This window comes from Falco cherrug, chromosome 12, assembly GCF_023634085.1.
Source record: "Falco cherrug isolate bFalChe1 chromosome 12, bFalChe1.pri, whole genome shotgun sequence".
NCBI classification, from domain to species: domain Eukaryota; kingdom Metazoa; phylum Chordata; class Aves; order Falconiformes; family Falconidae; genus Falco; species Falco cherrug.
The window spans coordinates 5,947,729-5,972,654 of record NC_073708.1 but is presented as its reverse complement, the minus strand read 5'-3'; the positions used below and the strand labels follow the sequence as shown (position 1 = coordinate 5,972,654).

General features: G+C 52.4%; 2 protein-coding genes across 3 annotated transcripts in view; one reads left to right on the top strand and one right to left on the bottom strand.

Annotated features, from left to right (window-relative positions):
- The window catches only part of ASTN1 (astrotactin 1), a 54,924-nt gene extending 45,793 nt beyond the window's left edge, over positions 1-9,131 (top strand). For both annotated transcript variants that reach the window (XM_055725261.1, XM_055725260.1), the window contains 6 exons: positions 92-225; positions 899-1,050; positions 1,397-1,532; positions 1,649-1,749; positions 2,394-2,577; positions 7,568-9,131. In XM_055725261.1, coding sequence (XP_055581236.1) covers positions 92-225; positions 899-1,050; positions 1,397-1,532; positions 1,649-1,749; positions 2,394-2,577; positions 7,568-7,802 — 942 coding nt within the window. In that variant the 3' untranslated portion in view covers positions 7,803-9,131. The remainder of the gene's footprint in view (positions 1-91; positions 226-898; positions 1,051-1,396; positions 1,533-1,648; positions 1,750-2,393; positions 2,578-7,567) is intronic.
- A 4,868-nt stretch (positions 9,132-13,999) lies between these two features.
- PAPPA2 (pappalysin 2) overlaps positions 14,000-24,926 on the bottom strand; it is a 97,185-nt gene continuing 86,258 nt past the window's right edge. Inside the window, 2 exon segments of the mRNA XM_055725315.1 lie at positions 14,000-17,241; positions 19,242-19,340. Coding sequence (XP_055581290.1) covers positions 17,167-17,241; positions 19,242-19,340 — 174 coding nt within the window. The 3' untranslated portion in view covers positions 14,000-17,166.

Here is a 24,926-nt window from a genome sequence, read left to right as displayed (position 1 = left end):
ACCCAATGGGGGATGGATGAGCACTGACTCAAGTGGTGGTGAGATGGGAGTTAACCTGCCTGGGTGCTTACCCAATTTTCATCTCTCCTAGCTCTTGCAGGAGGCCACCATGAGCTCGCTGTGGTGTTCGGGCAGCGGGGATGTCATTGAGGACTGGTGCCGCTGTGACTCGAGTGCCTTTGGGGCTGATGGGCTGCCCACCTGTGCGCCTCTCCCACACCCCATGTAGGTCTCCATGCATGTCCAGACTGGCCTCGTGGTGTGATGGGACGGGGAGGAGCTGGTGGCAATGGCCAACGGCATGGTGGCAGGAGGTGGTGGGGCTGGGGTGGATTCGTGGGACAGGTTTGCAAGTGGATGGGGGACCTGGAAATCAGACAGTGTGCAGAGATGCCGTGTCTTTTCTAAATTCAGCTGAGGACTGGGGAGCTCTTTCTGGATCCATCCCCATAGAGCAACCCCAGGGAAGGAGCCCTTTGGGCCAGCATGCCCAGAGCCACGGTGGGAGAAGGGGGAATTGCTCCTCTCCTGAGGTTGCTCTCTCCCATGAGTTAATGGCTTTGAAGCCCTTCTTCTGCGACAGAGTAACGCAAAAACAGTCCCTACAGACTGCCCTACAGAAGCCAGCTCGTTTCTGGCGCGTTTGCATGTGGTCCGCACAGCAGAGCGAGTGGCACTAGCAAACACACTCATGCTGCCTTTTGCACCATGCTGAGGTTGTCCTCAGCATCATCTCCCATACTGTGTGCCTCAGCCTAGTGGTTTTGTTGCCTTTTGAAGGCACAAAAGTGCAGCAAGGCGGTGATAGACATGGGTGAAGGTGAGCATGGGTGGGCAGTGGGGACAGCTGGTAGACCTTGCCCTCCTGAGATGCTGACTGGCTGGCATTGCCTCCCAGCTTGCGGCTCTCCACCGTTCACGAGCCCAGCAGCACACTGGTGGTGCTGGAGTGGGGGCACTCGGAGCCCCCCATCGGGGTGCAGATCGTTGACTACCTCCTCCGTCAAGAGAAGGTCACCGACAGAATGGACCACTCCAAGGTGGAGACAGGTGAGGGGGGACTCCGCTGGTTCTCTCTGGGGAGGGTGGGATGGAGATGTTGGAGGAGAGCCTCTGCCTCCCTTTTTGCAAGGGGATGCTGCAACATATCCAGTATTCTGTGGAGGAGAAAGCAGCCCCTCTCCTGCCTACCGTGCTGCAGAAGTGGCAGCTCCATGCCATGGTGATGAGCCTTGCTGGAAAAGCAACAGGTCCATCTCTGCACCAACCTCATGCATGAGCCTTGGTCCCCCTCAGCGCCAGGCAGCATGGTAGCGGACACAGACCTCGGCGGCTCTCCACAGCCCCGGGGACACCTGTGTCATCACCCGTGGTACGTCCTCCCCTCTCTCCCTAGAGACGGTGCTGAGCTTCGTGGACGACATCATCTCTGGTGCCAAGTCACCCTGCGCCATGCCGGCCCAAGTGCCTGACAGGCTCTCCTCCACCATCTCCCTCATCGTTCGGTGCCTGGAGCCCGACACCACCTACATGTGAGTCACCTTCCCTGTGCCATGGCAGCGCCCTTCCCCTGACTGTGGTGCTCCTGCCTGGTGCTGCCTGTGTTTGCATGGTAATCCAGAGCTTCACCTTCCTCCTTCTCGTTCAGGTTCACGCTCTGGGGAGTTGATAACACAGGCAGACGCTCCAGGTCTAGTGATGTGACGGTCAAGACCCCCTGCCCTGTGGTAGATGACGTGAAAGCTCAAGGTGAGATGGAGGGAGCTTCTGGACTATGATGCTTGCGACAAGCAATAGGGAGTTCCCCCTTCTAGCATGTCCCTACACAAGTCGCATGAACTGGCTGTAACACCACCTTCACCCATGGTGGCCCAAGTGCTGCTCAACATAGTGTTGAGGGTTGGTGTGGAGGGCAGCAGGACATATACATCCTCTCCACAAACAAGTGCAGAGCTACTCTGTGCTGGTGGAGGGGTGGGAGGGTGGGTGGGGGGGCAGGCATTCAGGACATACCAGGATAGCCAGGAAGACCTGCCTGTCCTGCCTAGAAAGCAACTGGGCAACTGGCAGCGTAGGTGGTGGCTGTGCTCAAGAACCCCCAGTTGTGTGCCTGCTCATAAATAATGGTGTTTCACTAACAGTACCTGATGACGCCACCTGTTTCTCTTCCTAATTGGACCAAACTGCAGGAACCTAACCTGGATTGAATCTAGGGAATGCCCTCTACTCTGTTGCTCATCCATTGGGACCTTGTCTTGATATGACATAACTCATAACTCAAGGAAAAAATCTTGGCTCTGGTCTTTGTTTCCCTAGAGCTGAGCTTTAGCCTGGTGGGCTTTGTTCATGCCTTTCCTTGCACCTCACTGAATACCCCATGTCCTTCTGCCCAGAAATAGCAGACAAGATCTACAACCTCTTCAATGGCTACACCAGTGGCAAGGAGCAGCAAACGGCCTACAACACGCTGCTGGACCTGGGTTCCCCTAGCCTGCACAGAGTCCTTTACCACTACAACCAGCACTACGAGAGCTTTGGGGAGTTCACCTGGCGCTGTGAAGATGAGCTGGGGCCCAGGTAGGCTTGGGAGCTGTTGGTCACCAAGGAAGGTGGCTGTCTGGCAAATCTCATGAATTTGTTTGATGATAGAGCTTAGAGTCTTACAGTGGGGCTCCTGTTCTGCTGGATGTTGTGCATATGTTTGAGGTCCAGCCATCTCCCCTGAAGAACCATAAACATAGGACAAGGTGGAAGGCAGTAGACCGTTATCAAGCCATCATCTTTGTCCATCCCACCAGCCCTATGCCATCTCTGGAGTTTTGCCTTGTCTGTTCATGCTATACAAGGTGGGAAGGGGATGGGATTCTCTCTTTCCCTCAGTAGCTGCTGCCGCAGGAAAAGAAACAGAAGGTCTTGGGGAAAAATAATGCACGTTTGAGGAATGGAGGTTGTTGTGACTGAGAGGGAGAGGGAGTGTGGTTGGAGAACCTTGTTAGGGAAGGGATCTGGGCATTGATGGAGGGAAGAAGCCACAAGGAGGTGGTTGTACCTTCAAGCTTGCTGGAGAAGGTGACACAGAAGAGCTTGGTTGTGGAAGCTGCTGGATGAAGTGCTTGCAAACACACATACATGTGCTCAGCCATACCAAGGTCAGGCTTGGCTTTCCTCCTTTTCCTGGGCTTTGGCTGGAGCTGAATGCATTTCTGTGTGTTGAACTCACTGTCACTTGTGGTCCAAGGCAGGAAGTGGATTGACCTTGGGTCTGAGTTGCATGTGATCCCTCCCTTTTGATCCATGTCTGTGGTTGTGTGCGGTGATCTCAGGGACACGAGTGGTTTTGGTGCCCAAGCAGTGCTGAACTGCCACAGCGGGTTTTGGAGGAGGTTGCGCTGAAACAGCCTGAGTGAGCACCGTGTCCTTTCCCTAGGCCAGGTCACTGCAGCCCCCACAACTGTCTGGGGATGGGGTACCTCATGCCCGGGGCTTCCAGAGGCAGAGCCAGATGTTCCTTTCTCCCCCTGTCCTTCGATGTCTGCTTTTGTCTGCGTAGTTTCCCGGTAACGTGGATGTTTCCAGTCAGTTTAGCAAGCTGGGCTGGGAGATTGTGTGGGCTGCAGTGGTGTTTCATAACATCTGGCCTCCAAAGAACCAGAGCCTTGAGCCCATCTGGAAATCAGGATTACTTCAAATGTACATCAACAACAGCTCCTACCTATGAAATGCATGGCCTCCACCTTACTCCCCTGCCCCACCCCTCCTCTTGCTGGTCTCGCCGCTAGCTGTCTTCCAGTTCTGCTTCTCCAGATGATCAACTTGTGGATTTCTAACAGAGGATTGGAGATCCTCCGTGTACTTTGTCTGTCCTCCAAACCTCTGCTAGGTGGTCAGAAAGATTCAGCAAATAGCTGGTAGCTGTCTTGCACTTAGTGTCTTAGGTGTGTCTCCTAGTTCATCTTTGGTGGGGAACTCCTAAGAGATCCTCCATTCCTGGGGCAAAGCCAGGGTCTCTCCTCTTTCCCCTCTTCCCACTTGTGTTCTAAGAAATGTGAGCTCTTTTGAGGAACAGCCTCAAAGCTCAGCAGTGACATCCCAGCGCGTCGAGTCTTGTTAAGACTGAGGCTCCCACCAACTCCTCTGCCCAGGGTCGCTTCATTCCCATGACACCAAGTGGGATCAGCAGGCTTGGACTTAATGTCTCACCTTCATCTCAAGCCCAGCTGTGGTGATGCCACTCTGTCTCCATTTCCAGATGTGAAATTCAGCCCCAGTTTGCACAGACCATCTGACATCTGTTGTGATGGTTTGCATGAGGAGTACATAAAATTCCTTACGTGACAGACTGGAGTCATCCGACAGCCATCGACGAGGCTGAGCATGGCTGTTGCTGCCTCAGTGAGGAGACCAAGGACCAGCCACAACACTGGGTGGAAACGGCCTCCTCCAGCCCTGCGAGGCAGAGGTACATTGGCACGGAGCAGCCAGAAATGCCACTGAAGTGCCCAAATGTTACCGTGTGCTGTGTGAATCTACGAGCCAGAGGGTTAAGTCCACCCTCTGGAAACGCTGGAGCACTTAGGCTGGGATGACGCAAGTTGCTGATGAAGTGTTTGCAGCTCGCGCTACTTGGAAAGAGGCATTTAGGCAGCTGCAGAGGGTTCTGGTGATGACAAATCTTGGAAAGCAGACCTCCTGTTTGATCGTCTGCGAAGGCAAAGCATCCAGACTGGTGGTGACAGGACAAATCACTTGCAGATGACATTATTTAGCCAGCAGACAGAGTGTTTGTTTGACTGTTGCTGATGCTCCTTTGAAGTCGTGGATGTGGACCCACGCAACTGACTGACTCTACCGTGTCCCTCCTCCTCCAGGCAGCCACGCTGCCTGCTGGATCTGCTTGTTTGGGGTGTGCTCACCTTCCTTCTTGGTGACGCTGGCTGTGGACTGAGGGAAGCGAGGGTGTGTGCACATAACTTTTCTGGGGTTTCCAGTCCAAGAAGGGCTGCAGAGAGCCCTGGATTTTGCATGAGGAGAAGAAATGGAGGGAAAGGCAAGTCATTTTCTAGCAAGTAATAAGTGACAGTAGGATTTGAAGTAAAGTCTGGTTGGTGTCTATGGGCTTTGAGCCAAAATCTGTGGGAACATATCCAGTGTTCCTGTCAGGGTACCTGTGAAGCTGGAGAAAGGCAAGGTGCCCCAACTGCCTTCCTAGGTGTCTAGATGTGAGGAACCAAGACAAGTGAGAGACTGGCTACCTTCTCGTGGCTGGAAGACTGGCCAGCATGTGTGGCTTTCTCCAGCGTCAGCACCATGCAAAGTGCCTTCATCTCTCTGCTGGGCTCTGGATGTGAGCCCTGGGGCTTCAGTTGTCATGTGGCTACAGAGCTGGACAACCTCTTGGTGGCTCCAGGCTGGCCCCTTGGAGCTGCAGCTACCTCTGTGAGGGACCTCTTGAGGTTTTCCTCTCCAGAAAAGCCCAAGGATGGCTCTGGCTGGGCCTGTAGTAAATTAATTCTTCTCTAAGCAGCTCTCCCGTGGTGCAGCTGGCCTAAGGAAGGTGTGGAGAGGTCATGGATGTTCCTTCACGGTTGGTACATGTACCATTGGTTTGACAGCTCAATCACAACACAGCCAGGTGCTCCACACACAACCCCTGCTTATCCAAGTAAGAATGTGACAAAGAGGTTGGTTTTTCCCTCTGACATCACGATTTGTGCCTCTGCTGCCTGTTCTGTGCTGGACAGATGCTGAGTTAAAGCTATCAAGGGGATATATCTTCTCTTCCCTGTCTATACTCACCCACCAACTGACCTTGAAGCTGGCTAGGAAACTTACCCCAGTTCCTGAGACCCAAACTTCTGTCTGGGTTTGCAGGCACATGTGCTTCTCACCTTCAAGACCCTTCATTTGAATCCATTACCTTCACATCTGCCAGGTTCCTTGGAGATCACCCAAGGATCACGTTTAAAATAAGCATAATGTGTTTTATCTGAACAAACTGATTTTCTTGATAAAAGCATTAGAAGCACAATTTTAAAAGAAAAAAAAAACGTGAAGAGAGCACAATTTAGGTCATATTTGGCCAGGATGCTCTGTGCCCTTCTGATACGTCATCCAACATGAGGGGTCGGTAATTTAGCACTTCTTGCTACCAGGACCCACACCAAAGCTTGTTGCCGTGGGAGTACTGTGTGTCTGTCTTCTGATGATGATGGATTCTCCCTGGTCTTCCTCTCCCTCTGTCACCTGGCCACCTCTCCCAGCTTCCTTGGCTGGGTTGTGGCTCTTTCCGAAGCGCTGCTGCCATGACCCGCCTTTCCTTGTTTTGCTCTCTGCAACTGGAAGATGCAAAATGCACGTGCGAAGAACTGGGGGCCTCTGTCACATCCTCTGCTCTCCCAGAGCTTTTGGGGTCAAACCTATGTTGTATGCCTCTCATTTATTCCTTCTCATTTGCATGCTGTTTTGTAGGATGTTTCCTAAACTTTTGCTAAACATTCCAAGCCGTGTACCAGGGCTACATACATTGTATCACTGCTTGCGATACTGAATTTTATGAGGATTGTAAATTTTAGCTCACCTTTAGCTTTCCACACAGACCCCTGACAAGCCAGCTCTGGTATTTTTAGGTTGGGTTATTTCCACACACACACACACACACCACCACCACCCCTAAATCTCCCTCCTGCTCAGTGACGTCCTGGCTTGCTGGTTCCTAACTGTGCATTTCTTCTCCATCGCGTCCCCTTCAGCCACATGATGTCAATGACGTGACGATCCCAGCAGGCCTGCCTTTTCCCTGCCCTTCCTCCCATGTCACTGCAGATGTCCTACACCAAGCTATGGGTGACCAGCAGAGTTCCTAAATGTGCAACACATGCACTTCATGGAGAGGACACACGTGGTGACACTGCCCTGGGCTGGCCACACATGTCATGCCTGACACTTTTCAGCATTTCTCCCAACTGCCTGCAGTGCTTTTGGCTCCCACTTTTCCATCCTGTTATGTCTGGGGTCTAGTGGCTGCAGCGGTGACTGGTGATGCCATTTGAGTCACTGGTGATGTTCATCCCAAGGGGTGTGGAGGGGGTCACAGCTGCACCTCTGACTGTCCCCTCACTATACCCTCAGCAAACCTGGCCTTGTTGTGGGGATGATACAGGGTGGAAGAAGGGGGCACAGGGAAGTGTAAGGTGAGTCCCAAGACCAGTGCAGCAGGTCTAGCGTCACCGTGGTAGCATGGGCATCTCTGACCCAGGCAGGGGCTGTCCTCACGTGCATTAGACTTGCAGTGCTGCCACGGGGCTGGAGTGTCCCCCCAGCCCTGCTGTCCCTCCTCATCCCGACAGCATCAGGCTCCACTCAGCTGCTGCCCACAGTGCCCAACTCTTGGTTATCTCTCCGCACTCCAGGAGCTTCTGAGTTGTCTTTAACCATCTTTGCTTTTCTCTCCTCATACGCTCCTCCTACCCTTCCCACCATCCCCCCCGTGGTGTCTGCATCACCCCCACCGCCCCCTTTGCCCGTCCATCCGCCCCCTGGCATCTCCCCTCGCCCACCCTCACTGCAGGAAGGCTGGCCTCATCCTCTCCCAGCTGGGGGACCTCAGCAGCTGGTGCAATGGCCTCCTGCAAGAGCCCAAGATCAGCCTCCAGCGTTCGTCCCTCAAGTACCTCGCCTGCCGCTACAGCGAGATCAAGCCCTATGGGCTCGACTGGTCGGAGCTCAGCCGGGACCTCAAGAAGACATGCGAGGAGCAGACGCTGAGTGTCCTTTACAATGACTACGGTGATAAGGACTACTGAGAGTTGCGGGCGCCCGCTCTCATGCTGGCCTTCCCACAGGCGTTTGTGAGGGGTTTATACACAGACCCATGGCGAGGGAGGGTGTCGCTGATGTTTCTGGAGGCAAAAATTTGTACCGGGGAGCAAAAGCAGCTGCTCTGTGCAGGACTGACTCAGTATTAGTTTCTTCTTTGACTTGGCCAAAAGCCTTTCTAGTTAGAAGTCTTGTGGGACCCAGTTTTCTTGGTTTTGTTTTATTCATTTTGCCAAGAGGTTCCTCAGCATTGGTGGAGAGGGCAGATGGGGAGGGCACAGCCCTCTCCTCCTGCCCCATCCCTGCCCTGACTGTGGGGACCATACCTAAGGGTGGGGGACACTGATCACCGGAGAAACGTGGTGACACAGGCAGGATGAGAGAGCAGGTGATGCAGGATTGGGAAAATGGAGGCAGGGCATGCAGGTTAGGTTGAGATGCTAGTAGTTATGGCTGAGAAAAACAGCCTCTGGATGTCTAAGAGGGTTGGGATTTTTTATATATATTTTTTTTTTAATTCTAAAGCATGAGTCTGGATGAGACCTGGCCAAGTGATGGTGCCATTGCAGGGCAGGGCTGGTGTGGGGTCACCAGCTGGGGTGAGGAGAAAGGGGCATTGATAAGCCCATCTCCTCAGGTTCTTCTGTCATGGTCAAAGGCCACATCTGCTCCAAGATGCAGAGTCCTCCAGAGCAAAGGCAGCTTGGCCTCAAGGCCAACTTCATGAGCTTTCTTCTTGTGGGACCACATTCCTAGGAAGTCAGCTTTAAAACCCCTTCCATCATTGTTTTTTACCCACCATAATAAAGACTTTGAAGCAATGTCGAAGTACTGCTCAGGAGAGCCCCAGCCAGGGAAGCAGCAGCCAGGTGGCACAGACGAGGCCACCTTCTGCACCAGCCACCCTGTAGCTATGGAGTAGCCCAGGCTCTGCATGGTGAGGGGAGCACAGGGTAGCATATCCAGATGTGGTGGTGCAGGGTGGTCCTGGAGGTCCTGGTCCCAGAGAGGGCTCGGTGACACAGTGAGGTGGGCAGACTTCTTCTCAGAGTGTTGCTTGCCTGTGTTCAGGCTCACATCTGCAACTCTCACTGGTGACTTTTTTTTTTTTTTTTTTTTTTAAAAAGAACAGGGGTTGTCCTGGGACACTGAGCTTGTTTCAGAGCACACTGTGCTCCAAAACCCTGTTACTATTGACAGCGTTGGAGGCAGCAAACGGCTTCCTTGCAGCTTCAGCTCCTAGCCTGCTCTGCAGAGGAGGCACCTTCGAACTTGCCAGCTGTGCATCTTTGATCTGGACAAGCCAGGAGCCCTACAGTGGAATTTTTACAATGCCTCTTCAGAGAGAGAAATTTCCTTTTCATTTTTTCAGTCTTGGCAGGACCAATCTTCAGCTTGTCTCTTATGATTTTCTGCCTCATTCCTCCCCTACCTGCCAAGGACATGGCTCGAGTATTTACAAGGTGCTGAGAAGGAGATGGCTCTGGTCCGCAGCGGGTCACAGCTGACGATGCTGCATCACGGTGTTTGCTCAACAGCAGTTCAGTATCTTCCTGCAGGACCACACAGTGCTTTGCTCTTCCCTTCTGAAGGGCAGAGCTCTCCTCCAGGGGCAACTGGCCTGGACTGGGGAGCTGCTGGGAGCAGCCACTGGCAGACAGTATTACCTGGGCATCCCCGTGAAGGAAGTCTGCTGGATCTTTTTGGCTTTTTCTCACATGTTTCTGCTTGTATTTTGACGTGCCTGATGCTGTCAAGGGCTTGGGGCTCAGAGCAAGACCGGTGCCGTCTCCATGAGCAGGTATATGTGGGCAGGTGATCTGTGCTGAGCTGTTGCTCCTTTTCCTTTCAGCCACTGGCAGTCTTGGCCAATATGCTTTGGTTTATCCATTTGCTTCTCCCAGCAGATGCTGAGACAACCTTTAACTTCCAGCCGGGCAGCCATCCAGGGATAGGCAAAGGGCACCTCTGCTCAACGCCTCAGAGGGATGCTTGAAAGAAGGCTGCTCTGGCAAGTTGGTTACTCGCCAAGTAATACCGCTTACACGGCCTTGATATGAAACGCAGGCTGTTTTCCTTTGGGTAGCAGCCTCCTCTCTTTTATTGCTCACTAGGTACAGGAGCAGTGCAGTCTGCCGGCCATTCGCTGCGACGCTGCCAGGAGAACCCTGGACACCTCATGCATTCACACCTGCCTAGGTTACTTTTTCATCCAGCCTCAAGATTTGCTCTGTGGCTCTGCAGATATTTCTGTTCGGCTTCTGCGCTCACATTTCAAAGCCCTTCAGCCCCACAGTATCATCTGCTGGCTGAGTGGACTCTGCTCCCTCAGCACCAGCTTCCCCATGGGCTGGGAGATGGACCATCGTGGAGGGTGAGGGGAAAGCCACACATCCAAAGTCCTTCAGCAGCACCCTTGCACTGTTGGATGGGACTCGGCATCCCCATCCCGTGACGGACCACGCAGTCTGCTGGTGGGGCTGTGCTCTGCCTGGTTGACTGCCATGGTGTTGCTGCACCCACTGTGCCGGCAGATCCTGCTGGCATGGCATGTCTGCGGGGCCATTTTCATGATGGTCCTGGCTTTGTGAAGGCTCCCTTCGTTTCCTCACTCTGGCTTTGCAAGTCAGAATTTTGCCCAAACCTGGATCTTCTTGCCAAAATGTCTCAACTAAGACATGAGCCCATCTCAGACAGCTGCCAGCAGCCTGCCGTGGGAGCTCAGACCTGGGCAGGGGGTTGCACCATGGCTGAAGACCTAGCCTTGGGTGAGATGTATTGCATAGGGCTTGCTCACCCAAAACAGCTGCAGGCAACCCCCAAGGTGTCCCCTTCCCTGCAGAGCTGACACCATCTGCATCTGCCACAGGGTCCTACTGTTGGGTCTGCATAGTATTTTCTCTCAGACTCCTGGTTTTTCCCATGCTGCCAACCACACAAAGGCTGGAGAAGACACCGTTTTCCATCTATTTCTGCAACCTCCTGAGCCCCCCTGCCCTCTCTTCTTGTTTTATTTCTGAATTAATGAGCAGTCATTAACTTGAGATGAACCTCTGGGTCATTATCTTTTCTTTGCTGCACCCGTCCCCTGTAATAGCATTACTACCTTTTACTTGTCGTGGAGTTATTTAACATATAAAGATGGTTTGGTCCTTTTCTTTACAAAGATGGCTACAATTCATGTTCCTTGATGTTCTATTAAAACTCTAATGTGACGTTTTACTACTGTAGATTGAAAGTAGGGTGCTTTAGGGTGGGATAGCCATGTGGCAAGAAACATAAAACCCTTCCAGATTACTTTAAAAAAAAAAAAAAGGTTTTAAACAATGGCAACAACAACAACAACAACAAAACTTTCATTGTAACACTATGTAAAACTCCAGATGATAATTTAACTGACTATTAAACGGAGCTGTTAGTAATCTGTGGCTCTGGCAAACTGGAGTGTTTGTTTATAGTTTTGGTCCAGTTGATGTCATCTTTTGGTAGCGGATGAAACACTCCCAGCTTTTGAACACGCGTGCGTCCTCACACAAGTTTAGCATTAGCCCATCTGCCCAGAGGGTTAGCCAAGTCCCAAGCCACTCAGTACACACAGCCGGAGCTGGGTCCTGCCTTGCCGACCTGCTCTGCCAGGCATGGGAAGGTGCACATGCCTGCAGGCACCTTCAGGTTTTGGAGGAAAGACTGTGTTTAGACATCCTTGGCAAGGGGCTCTCAGTCCTTGCTTTGCAAACCTCTGCAGATGCCGGGAATTTGGAAGCAGAGTCCAAAAAACCTCCTTTTAGCCTGTTTTTTAGTATATGAGGTGGATGGGATGGTGCTGTCTGGTGGTCAACCACCCCCTGAGAACTTCCTGGTCCATCTGGCAGACTTTTGACTAGTGGCATTACAAATATGAATGTCCTACAAGTGATGTGAAAATCAGTGCCCGAACAGAGGTGAGAGCTGCAAAGGGTGCCTTAAAAGTCACTTACAGTGCGTGCTGTGCCTAGTGCACAGGCCATCGGGACTTGTAGGGGCTGGTCCCATGGCCAAGCCCGGTGTGTGTTGCCACTTGCCCTGCCAGATGGGTGGGAGACCCGGGGAGAGCCGGGGATTACTGTGGGTGGGCAGACAGGATGCCTGGGAGGACACGGGAGAGGGGGAATTTAGGGGCTATAGCGCACAAATCCATAGGAAACCAGACTTCATTAAGTTTCATGGAACAACTTGATTTTTTTTTTTCGCTTCCCACTGCTAAATTGCAGGAAAATAAGCTAAAAATACACCCAATACTTTCCTTCCGCTATTTTCCGTGCAGTTAAGTGCTGTGGCTGCCACTGGCTCATTGCACAATAACCCATGGCTGTGGAACAAGGCAGGAGGAGAAGGAATAGAAGGAGGAGGACAGGGGCTGTGTGGCAGCAGGGCACGTGGTGGCAAGCCTGAGCTGCTGGGTAAGAAGATCTTGACACAGCTGGCTCATTGCACCTTCACCAGAGCCAGATATCCTCAGGGGTTATCTGGCTTGCAAGTGATGGGAGTTTGGAGAAAGCCACCCCAAAAAGGGTGGAGTGGACTGTAAGGGATGCATCACTAACACGATGGCAGCTTTTTAGAAAAGATTTGGTAATATGTGCACATGGTGGAAGGGTTACTCTTGGCCAACAGTCCCTGTTCATCCTCAGAAAGCAGGTACCAGCAGGATTTGCTGCATTTCAACACATGCATGAATGAGGAGGCACCACTGAAGCCTATGCACACAAGGTACCATGTCCCCATGGTCCTGATCACTGACTTATTTCTTAATGACTGACTGCGTCGTCTCCTCCATCATAACGGCAACATAAGACAAAGTTCTTCAGATCCAGTTTGTGTTGCTGAAAGAGCCGCCGCCCTGCTCAACCTTGTGTCCTCATCATCTTGGCGTCTTTTGCCTTGAGGCTGGGTGTCTGGCAGAAAGGAGAGAATGGGATGGCAAAACAGCCCTCACTTGGCTACTGCTGCAGGCAGCTGCTCTTTTTGTTTTACATGCAAGACATACAACTGAGGTCCTGGTTGCTTGGGGCTGTAGAGCCCCTTAATGCTCTGTCCTTCATGGGAAATAAGCTGGCCCCGGTGGAAGTGCATGATTTGGGGAGCTTTGCCCCAGAGAGGACAGCCAATGTCACCAGGAGATGCTGTTCCTCCTCCGGGGAGTGATGGGACAGTCCATGCAAAGACCAGAAGCGAAGAAGAGGCTGGTGCAGAGCAAAAGGAGGCACATGGCCATCAGAGATGGCTGAAAGGCAAGGGAGTGGGATTTTAAGACAGGGCAAGGGAAATCAAAGACGAGGAGGAGGGAGACTCAGGATGAGTTGATTGTCCCTAGTAGGAATATAGCTCCTCTTTGATTCTGGGCATCTCCGTCCAGGCCCTGACCCCCTGGACACGGTGCAAGGGCCAGCACTGAAGGCAGTGCCCACAGCCCTGCCTGGCATCCCCATCTTCGGTGCAGGCAGCCAGAAGGACCAAGGGCTTGCTGGGGCCTCACTTGCTTCCAGCAGCAACGCAAACCCAAAGCCCCTCAGCTTGTGTCAATTAAGGCTGGGTACGTATGGCTCTGATTGCCAGCGACACGACAGGCACCCTGGCCGTGGCAAGGAAGGACGGCTGTGCCGTGCATCCCCAGGTGCTCCCTGTCCAGCCTCCAGCGCAGCACCAGGCACCCCGTGCTAGGGGCTTTTCCTTCCATTTTCTCAGCCCATTGCTCCTCTCTGGGGCCCTCGATGTGCTTGTGTCAGCCCCACAGGAGGAAAATCAGGATTTCATCGCTTTCCATAGCCTTGGAATTGCCCCCTTGGGATCTAGCAGCCCCCCAACCCACTGCAGGTGCTTCTATTTTTCAGTCCTTTCCAAACTTTCCACTTGCTCAGCTGTGACTCACCTTCTTCTCTGCTTGCAAGTGAGGCAGACGGCAAAGGAAAGAGAAATAGCTCCTATCATGGCTTTGGCCCTTTCAAACCCTGTGCTGAGCTGCAAAACAGCAAAGGGGCTCCTTGAGGGACTATCTTGCGCTGTCTGATGGGGGGAGAGGCTTCAAATGGCCCCAGAACTGGTCTGTTAGAAATATAGCCTGGATTTTGTTAGCTGCCATTTGTGTATCTTTAAGCATCTTTTTTGATTGTCTTAGGTTTTAATTCTCTTGCCAGGGTGCCGCATGACATGTCTCTCTAGCTCTAGTGTGAGCCGCCCTCTGCTCCCTGTCCCCAGGGAGGTGGTGTGTGAGTACACACACACTTTCCCTACCTTTAAGGTGAGTTAATTAACAGAAAGTGGTGGATAATGGACCAGTTTGTGGCATAACCAGCAGAAGACCATCTGCAAAAGTATCCTTGCAGCTGGTGGCATAATAAAAGCTACATGGGTGGCAACCTTGAAGAGGGAGGGCATTGGAGGGGGGTGTGTGTGTCCCAGCTCTAACCCCAAAGGAGCTCTCCCACTGGGCTGGGACAGTGCTGGGAGGGTCTGCAGTTTGGGGCAGGGGAGGGCATGCAGGACCAAGGGTGCTGGGACCAGCAGAACCACCTCCCTCCCCCAGTCCGGCCACACTTTGGGTGAAGCAAGGAAGCAAAAGACGTTGAGGATGAGAAGATTATTTATTTTTCATAGATTTTTATAAAAAATAATTATCAAATACAAAAAAATAAAAATAGCAGCAGCCTCCGTTGTGAATAAAACCCTAATGGGGACAAAAACCGCTCAGTGTCGCTATAGAAGAACAATATTTCAGTATGTAGAAGCTATCTGTTCATGAGAAGCACAAATGTCTACCAGCCAAGCCAGCGCCTCTGGCCACCCCCAGTCCCCCTGTCCATGGGCCACAGTCCCTTTCCTGCACCCACTCATAAACAGGGACGAGCCATTGCTGAGACCAGGATTTTCATGCCAAAAGGGTAAAAATTTGGCATATAAATACACATTCATCCAGGAAATGCTGACACCAGGCACGGAAGGGTTTGGCATGGCAGGTGCTGGGACAGATTTCTCCCTCTGTGTCTCACCCTCATCCCACGTCCCCATCACCTCACCCTGCTGGGGGCTGCCATGCCCCCTGCTCCCACTGTGCCGGGACCCCTGGCTGTCCCCTTCCCTGCACTCCTGGAGCAGGATGGGCTGCACCTCCTGGGGACATCGGGGCTAGAAGAGTATCTCACAAAGAGCTTTGGATTTGGGGGGGTTTTTTCATTTCCTTGGGTTGTTTGAGCGTGTTTTTTTGATTGAAAAGTGAACGTCTGTCAAAAAATTACAGCTGTCAGCCAAACTGACAGTGTGTTTAGGTGAAAACCCCGGGGTGTTGTCACTTGGACATGACAGGAACAGAAATGTCCACGTGTCCCTGCTGCAAGAGGAGATGGGGCCCATTGCCACACACCCTCCGCATCCCTACCTAGACCAGGGCAGGCAGGAGGTGGCATGCCATGCGGCGATAGGGACACTTGGGATGAGGAAAAGTCTTGGAGAAGGACAAGGCATCTCCTGCCTGGATGCTGGTGGTGTATCCAGGCACAGAGATGTCCCTACTCATGTCCTACAGCGAAACATAACTTCGGGAGCTGCCTGACAAAAGGGCTGGCGGGGGAGCTAGCAGAAGCCAGAGGATGCCTTGAAAATCCCCGGTCTCTCCACACCGTGTCACCCTCTCTCCATCACTCCTGCACCGGCCAAACCCTGGCGGGGAGCCCGGCACAGCCCGGGCGGGAGGAGGCAGCCGGGCATCCCTGGGGCTCTTGGTCCCATCCTGCAGCTGCCCCCGGGGACACCGCGGTCCCTGCTCCTGCTCGGTGGCCCCTTCTCTGTTTTCCTCTTTCTGCTTCTTAGCAGCTCAAAACCATCAGCCATAATCCCAGCTGGAGCCGGGCACCTTCGCTAACCGTTGCCTCTGTGGGGCTGGGTTCAGGCTGCCAAACTGAACTTCTGGGAATTAACTATGGGGGCCAAAGCTTCTAGCTGAGCTTCTTTGGGGCTAGAAGTAAATTTTCACTTCATGCCTACGTGAGCAAGAGATTCGTGAAAGTCAGCAACTGTATGTCCACTGTAGATTGTAATAAGGAAAATCTTAATGGGAAAAGATGATGCTCAAAGTCTCCTGACAGGTTGTTCGGGTCCTGTCTTTCCTTGCGTTACAGGGTCTGGTCTCTGCTGAGAACTGCTGAAAACACTGTTGAAGCTCATGTTTGGAAAGGACACATGGGGAAAGAAAAGAAGGACCACCTCATCATCCTTCATTCAGAGCATCACACAGCTACTCTTCATTGCCCACTATATCCCTCACCTAGTTGGATACACGGTGGGCCAGGGGGAGTGAGGCAGAGAGGGATCATTGCGTATCTGCTCCTACTGGCCATGCAGACATCCCCATGGACACATAACCCTTCCCAGAGGGCTCTGAAATAATAGGTGATGGGCATCTGTGGTGCCCAGCAGCGCTCACTGAATCTGCCGTGCTCACCGGGGCGATGTAAGGGCAACATCAGCGTTTCTCCTCAGCCTCAAAATCCTGACCCAGGACCCTAAGCAGAGCAAGGCAAAGCATCGGCAAATCCCAAGGGCAAAAACTTGGTGCCTGCAAGATGCCAAGAGCACCCTGAGGTCACAGCCTCCATTCCGCCTTCCTGCGGAGCTCTCTCCTGGCGCAGCCTGGGTGTTTGGCTTCTCTCTCTGTCCTCCTTCCAGCTCCCTCTCAGCAAGGAAGGGGGAATTCCCTGCTCCTCCTCCCCGACCTGCACTTTTCCCAATGGTTTGTACTTCACAGCAGCATGAGTGTGTGACAAAGGATATCCTTTCTCAGCTTCATCAAAAGCAAAGAAAATATAATATATATTTATATATATATTATATATATGTGTATATATATATAATTAAGTTTAAATATTTGCAGAGAGATCACAACTACCTCGACCTTGCTAAAAGAAGCCTGTACAGCAGAAGGGGGGTGAATAATGACCAAATCCAGAGCAAAGACAGACACCCAGACACCAGACCAGGACAGATGTCCATGGCAGCACCAGGGCTCCCAGCCCACAGCTGAGGCAGTGCTGCATCGCTGGCTGAGCCCCTCAAATGCGCATCGGACCCCTGTGTCCCGGTTGGGTTTGGGAGGGAGCAGCGATGGGGAGGGGACCGCCATGTGCCTGCCCTCTCATGCCACAGCACGCTGGCTGCTCGGTGGCCTCACCTCGGCCCCTTTGTGTGCAGTCACCAACCCCCTGCCCTGCTCTTCCTTACGCCTGCTGCCCCCTTGCACCCCGCCGTTCCCCAGCAGCCCCCGTTGCTGCCCCTTCGCTCCTCCGGCACTCGCCTGACCGAGAGAGGCCCTTCGTGGTGCTGCTACTGGTTCTCCTCGGCAGCCGGGTCACGGCACGTGCATTCGTCCTGGTCACAGTCAGCAGCAAACGGGATCACCTGGGAGGACCGAAGGGAGATGTAAGCCTCTGCTTTGAGATCCCTGGCCCCTGGCACCCCTATGCCCCTGCAAGCCCCCTCCACCCTGGTATGGACAGACAGACGCTTTGGGCTGCGCCTTGATGTTGTTGGTATTGTGGAGGCTGCCAGGCTCCACGCTCACAGAGAAACGGGCTCTGATACAAGCTGTCCCCGGCTGAGTTTTCCTTTTAGCCTTTTCCTTTTTGTTCACTTGTGTTTCAAATTTTGCAGCCGAGGATCAGCTTGAGTCTTGTGCCCCAAATGTCAAACCCTGGGGAGAAGCCTCCCCTGGTGGGTGTGAGATGTTTGGACTAAGGCTGGCAGTGATAAGGCACCTCTAGATGTCAATTTTACTTCAGCGGCTGTTAGAAAGCCCCCCTTGCCCATGTCCGAGCCCATGGACCTGTCCTTCAAGCTACTTGTGGCTCTTCAAGGCTCAGCAAAGCATGAAGGTAGCATAGGCTCATCTTCTGCAGCTCCTGGAGGAAAGCAACCAAGCTCCCAGCTGCTAAGGCTGGCCTCCATACTACCTGATGTAGGAGCCAGGGTAGATGCATGGGGTTCTTCTGCACTATGGATCAAGAAAACCCAGGCAGGCTGGAGGCTGCTTGAGCAGGAATGGCCTTCAGTGGGGCAGGCAGTGGGTCCGTCTAGGGCCACCCACAAGCTGTGCTGCTTTGAGACATACCATGTGGGTAGAGAGGCTCATTGCACATTGCTTTTTCTACACAACAACCATATGTGGCTGAGCAAACTTATGTCACCTTAGCTGGTGGCAGCAGAGCAAGGTGGGAGGGCACCAGCAGAGCTTCTGGCTCCTAGTTAACAGTTGCCCAGTCATGAGCCATGGGAGCTGAGAAAATAGTTCCCTCCAGAGGTTTTATACACACCAGGCTCAGAGCCAGCAGTTTTTCTTACTGTGGAAGCACATTTGAGTTTTCACAGCCTGGGTCAGTGAGAGCTGGAGTGGGTTTTTGGTGTTTAAACTGCATATTCTTGCATCTGCCTTAACAGAGACGTGCTGGTGGCTTGTGCCACAGGAGATCTGGGACCTGTGGGGAGCATGAGCTGGGTCTGGGTCTCCTGAGAGCCATGGGACTGAATCCTCCCGCCTTCCGCTGCAAACCTGTCCTTTATTTTGTCCAGAGATCCAGCTATCTCAGACCTCCTGAGAGCCGTGCCTTGCTCTGAGATGTCATGATATCACTATGGGGGTTTCACTCATCACTTGGGTGTTAAGCCTTTTCTCTCCTATCTCAACTGGATCTTCCCAGGATTTTATTTTTCCTTTTCTCTGTGTGTGTATGTGTGATGAAAGGAAAAATGATTCAAGCTCCACAACAAAGATGAGAAGATCCAAATTCACATATTTTTGCAGTGAGAAATTATCTCATGCCCTGTGATTTGTTTTGCTGTTGGATATGCTTAGGAAGGATGGGCTGTGAGTACTGGATAGCAAGTTAGGTGGGAGGGGAGGTTGTGATGGGAGACAAAGAAGGGTCTGTGTAACCCCAACGCCAAATTTCTCCCTCCACAATATTCCTCCCTCCTTCACTCCCCAGGAGAATTGGAAGGGAAAGACAGCCCACAGCGGACGCCAATGGACCATCCCCCAGATCCCCTGAGATTGCTCAATTATATGACAAGGTGACTTCTGACTCACCGTGGCTAGCACTACATCCTATGGAAGTAATTTCTCTGGGACTCATTTCCCAAAATGAGAGGGAATCCTGTGAACCTCAGTGGGAGCTGGGCTGAGCTTTCAGTGCCGCTGGCCCAAGTTCAAACCCCGTTGTTGATCAGTGGGATGATGTCTATCAGCTTCAGCTGGCTTTGGTTTAAAATCATGGGTTTGTTCTCCATTCGTGGGAGAATTGCATTGCAGGCTCGGTTCCACGGCCAGCAAAGCCAAAGAGCATAGCTAGCAGTCACCACTCAATCCTAAACCCTGGCCAGTGCCACAGAAGATGCTCACTTACCTTCCTGGAGGACAGTGTGGAGGAGCAGCAGTCACCCCCGTCATACTGGCAGTATGCCCGGTTGTTGATGGTGTCACACCAGCCGTCTGCTTGGAAGGGCTAGGCAGAGAAATGAGTCTTTGGTGAAAGGGTTGTTCAAAAGCATAAGGTTGCCCCCAAAAGCAGAGATCCCAAGAGGGCCCAGCAAGGCCCAGCTCCATCATACACAACCCCCTCTTCAAAGCTAAAGGTCACTAGAAGACTGGTATCCCGGCTGGTGTGTATGGAGTAGTGGGTGCTCGGAAGGCTGCAGGATTCCCGAGGACTGGGGAATTGTGTCAGGAAGCAAGAAAGCAGAATCGCTAGAGCCTGAATGCCACAAGTCCCCATTCCCATCTCATTCAGTGCTTCTCCATGGAGTCCATTGCCACCCAACTAGGAATCCGTTCACTCCCTCATCTGCTCATCCACCTGCTCACACCACTCTCATGTGTCCCCACTTTAATCCAGCTCTCTGCACGTTCGCAGCTGGGGCAGGGCTCTCCAAAAAGCTGACCCAACTCTTCTCTCCAACACCCCTCCTCCCAAAGAGCTTGGCTCTGAAGCTGAGCTTGGTGGCCTGGCTTGGGCAGCTAAGTACAGAGAGGCTGTTACGAGGATCAATAGAACATCTTCTGCTAGAGGATCAGTCTCAGGAAGGCAGATGCTTTATCTCCCTTGGACTACGAGAAAGGTTCAGCAAAGTGAGGAGTCTTCCAGAAGTACTTGCACTCAAGCCAAGCCAAGCCAAGCCAAGCATCGGCAAGTGCTGCTCGCAAGGACTAAAACTTTTCTAGAATGCTCTTTCTTCGGCTCTGACTCCAAGGAAAATGTCCCCACATTCCTTGAGACTCTCCATTGGAGGCTCCAGGTCTGTCCACAGCACTTGGCTCCACCTAACCTTGCCAGGCCAGACTACAAAGCTGCTTATCTGGTGACCATCTGGGACAAACAGAAGGGATCTTCATTAAGCACTAGCTCCCTGCGGGCAAAATCCAACTCTGGGTTGAGCAGAGAGGGCACCAGCCTACTGGTAACCAGAAATACTGGCAACATGGCCACCTTCCAGCTTCAGCCATGGCCATCTTCCTCCTCATTTCTCTTCTTTGTGGCTCAAATCTCACCCTCTGTAAGGAAATCACATGGTTGAGTGGGGGTGGATTTTGCGTTGCCAAAATAATGGTGGCTCCTCTTCGCGTGGCACAGCCCGGTGCCCTTTGCTGCTCTCCTGTGAGTCACTGTTGGGTCTGCTGGGACAACTGGGGATTTGCAGAGCCCAGCTTGCTTTGGTGTAGCTCAGATAAATGCTCCATCGCTAACAAGCCTTCTTTACTGAGAGCTCTAACACAGACATAGAAAGCTATTGCAGGAGAATAGCTTTGTGTCCAGAAATGTTAAATGGCACGAGCAGCCATTCAGAAATCCATTTGATTGTTGTTTAGTTACATGAGTCATCCGATCAAAGAGAAACAAGCAACTGGGGCTGAGAAGCAGCCAACGAGGGCTGAGAAATAATGCTGTGCAACTGGTGCAGCCAAACAACGTGCATGTGAAGCACTTGCAATGAACTGTCGAGAATGATCTGCAGCCGAGGTTTATTTATCACAGATACTCATTATCAGTGCCAAGCAACAACCGAGCGTGCTAGCAGAATGGGGAGGCCATTCATTAACCAAGTGATTAGTAATGAAATGCTTCTCCTGCTCCAGGCTCTGTGATGGTAGCTACTGGCCCAGCAACCATGGCCAACCTCCAGGAGGAGTGCTGTCATCAGAAAGGGCTCTTGGAGGAAACCTGGCCACCCCTTTGCCCATGGAAGCAGCTGACCAGTTTCATTGGATCTGGTGGTCCCTAATGACTACTGGACTTCAGAAAATACCCAGACCCAGCCTTTGATGGACACTTGCCTGTAGCACCCCTAAACCCAACGACAGCCAGCTGAAAAAATGTCACCACACCGCAACAGCCCTGCCATCCACTGTGCTGAAGCCAGCAGGCGGGATGGGTGATAATGCCAATAATTCACGCAAAAAAGCCATGCCAAAACCAAGGAACTGATGTGGCTTTTTGTCATCATGACTCACAAGGAACAGAAAAGGGCTCAATGCAGGCTAATGTCACTATAGGAAGTAGCAGCAGGAATTGTGGCAAACCACTGAGTGAGTCTGTGCTATCAGCACCACAGTCCCCACACCAAATACAGGCAGCCACAGAGAGACTGCATTTGCCTGGAAGATCTCACAAGAGAAGAAGAAAAAATGCACCTTCCTGCAGCTGGGAAACTGAGGCACAGCTGGGTTAGGTAGCTCACTCAGAAACAAGAAGGGATTTGGCTCCCATCATTGCTATCGCAAAACACGTCTAGACGACACCAAGGTGCAATTTCACCAAGACAGCAGGGTTAACGCTCCTTTTCCATTGAAAAGCATCAGTGGGTCTTAAAAGATGGTTATCAAAGAAGGTCGCTGAGCGACAGGCAGCTTTGAGCGCCGGGAGGGCCAGGGCAGGGATGCTGGGGCTGGCCGGTACAGGGATGCAGGCAGGGGACCGGCCAGGGCGGCTGGCAGGGAAGAGCTCTTCTGGGTGTGATTTGCCTTTGCAGCAGTGGAGTTTTTCCTTGAGCTTTGCTCCATATGTCATGAGTCACTGGCAAAACAACACCCGCTGCTTCGGTAGTTTCCATATAATTATGGGGAGGTTTGCCCATCCCAACTGCACAGGTCTGAAACAATTTCCAGATCTTGCGTGCAAGGTGGGGGGATGACAGAGGCAGGGACAGGATGGGGAAGGAGAGGCTCTCATTTTCTCTCTACACGTATTAGGGCTAATTGCCCCCTCCTCTCAACCCGCCGGAGCCCGTACCCCACCCTAAACAAATACAGGCTTCTATGGCAACACTTGTTGGGGAAACTTAACAGCTCATGCTCCAAATTACATTGGAAAAACATATGAGGGGAAAATAAAAAATGACTAATTGGATTCAAGGCTCAAAAGAGCCAGGTGCAGGGTTTGGGGACTGCTGTCCCTGCTCCTTGCTCAGTGCCTGGAGAATACAGTGACTCCCGTTGCTTTACCTTGTCAAGAATCTCCAGCTGGTTCACCTTTGCAAGCAAAAAGAGCAAAGTAAGGTGCTGGCGGGTCACCCTTGAGGGCACAAGCACCCTCATGCTTGCATCAGTCTCATTTTGGTTTTGCAAGAGCCATGGCAAGGGAGGACATGGGCAATGCAATGTACTAAGAGCACGTGATGTGAGAGGAAAACCCGTACAAACTCTGCACTTGAGCCACGTGGCTCTGCAGGAAGCAATGCCAGCGGTGGTAGAAGGGAGGTTTGACCATGCTGGTAACTTGCAGCAACACCTGATGATGTTTTAAGGTGGTGGCAGGACAGAAGAAAACACCAATGCCCAACCATGCCAGGCAAAGGCAATGGAACAGGCAGGGAAATGGCCAGCTGGGTTTCAGCCACCAGAATGTGCAACCTCTAGCGCAGAGGGGAGAGAGTGCTCCTTGAAACGGCTCTCAGAAACTGGGAAAAAAACAAAGAAGGTGATGGCTACAACTGCTCCACACCGTGTTAAGTGACAGGAGCTGCTCGGCGAGGTGATGTGCCACTGAGGCAGCCCGGGAGCTGGGCTGTGTCAGCGAATCTCCCTGCTCACGCCATCCATCTTCCTTGTTTATTCAGACGGGAGCTTCATCAGGGCATGTGTTAGCACGTGGAGCTGCAGCAGCTGGCACCACCAGGCCTGAGCCCAGCGCTGCCGGCATAAAAATAGTAACCACGAATCAAGTGCTTGGCAATTTAAATAGGCTAAAAAACCACATGCTCTCAACGCTGGGATAGGCACAGATTAAAAGAGAAAAAGTTAAATTAAAAAAAAAAAAAGAGGGAAAAATATTGTAGGCAAAAGAGGGATGTGAGAAAGGATTAGTTATATCCCACCACATCCCAGGCAGAAGCCTCTCAGAGGGCTCGTGGCAAAGTTTCTTTTGAGGCTGCTGGGAGATGCCATGCAGGGAGCAGTGTCTATGCAGTGTTTTTCCACTGTCCCTGCAGAGTCCCCGAGGCCAAGCTGGCTGGTCCCTCCCCGGGGCTGCCATCCTGCCTGGCGGGGAGCCCCCAGTGCCATCAGTGAGGGGGCAGGTCCAGACACTTTTCTTTAAATCCACCTTGTATGTAGGTTATTCCCTGCAAAAGAGCATGAAAGGGTGCAACGGAGTGAGTGAAAGATAAAGCATGAAGAATAAATCACAGATGCCATCAGTATCACACATATTTTGGTGCTGTGTCACGGGCATTTGGTGAACATTATTTCCCAGGAATGCGGGTTTTGCTCTGGCTGAGCAGACCTGAAGGCCCAGTACCTTGCTTTTGGCGATGACCAGTTCCAGATGCTTCAGAGAAGGGGGGGGGGGGGGGGGGGGGGGGGGGGGGGAAATAATTCAGCATGCACCTGGCCAATTGTGCAACCATGTCAGCATGAGCTGACAGACTCTCCTGCACTGCCATTGGGGTGGAGAGTGCTTGCAATTCCAATCTGCCTGTAGCTAGAGAAAGCCCAGATCCCAGTTTCAGGGGATCAAGTCCAGCCTTAATAAGCAAAATATTTCCCCCCAGCCTTTGGAAGTCTGTGCAGGTCCCCGAGCTTTGCAACTGTGCTGATCTCACCCAAGTAGGGTGCATAGTTTGCTTTTGTGCTGCTTCTAAGTCAGCATGGATTTTGCTGTCCTTTCATCCTTGCCTTTGGATGTCAGTATTTTGGGCATTGACTTTGGACCATTTTCATACTGAGACAACCACATACAACCCTGCAGCTGAGGAGGTGCAGGTACCTTCATCCTTCCCAGCTGTCGCTTTCCAAGCAGCCTCAGAGGAACAGGGGAACCATCATGTCTGCATGGAACAGCCCTGGGAAAGCTGCTGCGGCCACCATCAGACCCACATCTTGTGCATCAGCTTCATTGCTGTTAATTCTGCTCTTGAGATGGATGAGTCATTAGTGGTGGAATTAACTGGAGGAGACAGGGATGTGGCTGGGCGATAAACCACTGCTGGGGGAATGTCTCCCTTTGCTGTGCACATGGTTCTTCCAGGAGCCTTGCAAGGTCTTCAAAAGCAAGCCCCCAAAGGCATCAGCATGTACCCAGCACCAGAAATGAGAAGGTTGTAGTAGCCAGGGCCAGGATCTCACCAAGCACAGCTGGAAACCCCAGCCCACTTACTGGCAGAGGGCTGTCAGTCCAAACCAGGGCTCACAGAACCGCAGGACATGAACCTTGAGTTGCCCCAGGGCTGGAGACCCCTGCAGCTTCAGGGGTCTGAGACGTGCAAGAGAAGCCAGGTCCCAGGTGCAAGCTGCTGCACATGGGAGGGGGGGAGCAGGCAGGGGGGTGTGGGGGAAAAGACAGCACCAAGAGGCTGCAGCAGCCCTTGGCCAGGGACAGGCAGGGGGCAGCTTCTCCCTGCCGGATGCCTTTCCTTCCTTCCCACTCCAGCCACTAGCCAAGATATTTCAGAAGGCTCTGGGAGATCCCTGGGAGGACTTGAAGGGTAGGTACCCAAAGCTTTGTTAAAAGTCTGGTTCACTTAAAACCCCTATGCATCCAGCACCCCCGCTTGGGTCCATGGAAATTCCCACTCCCATCCCTACCCGCATCCCTCCA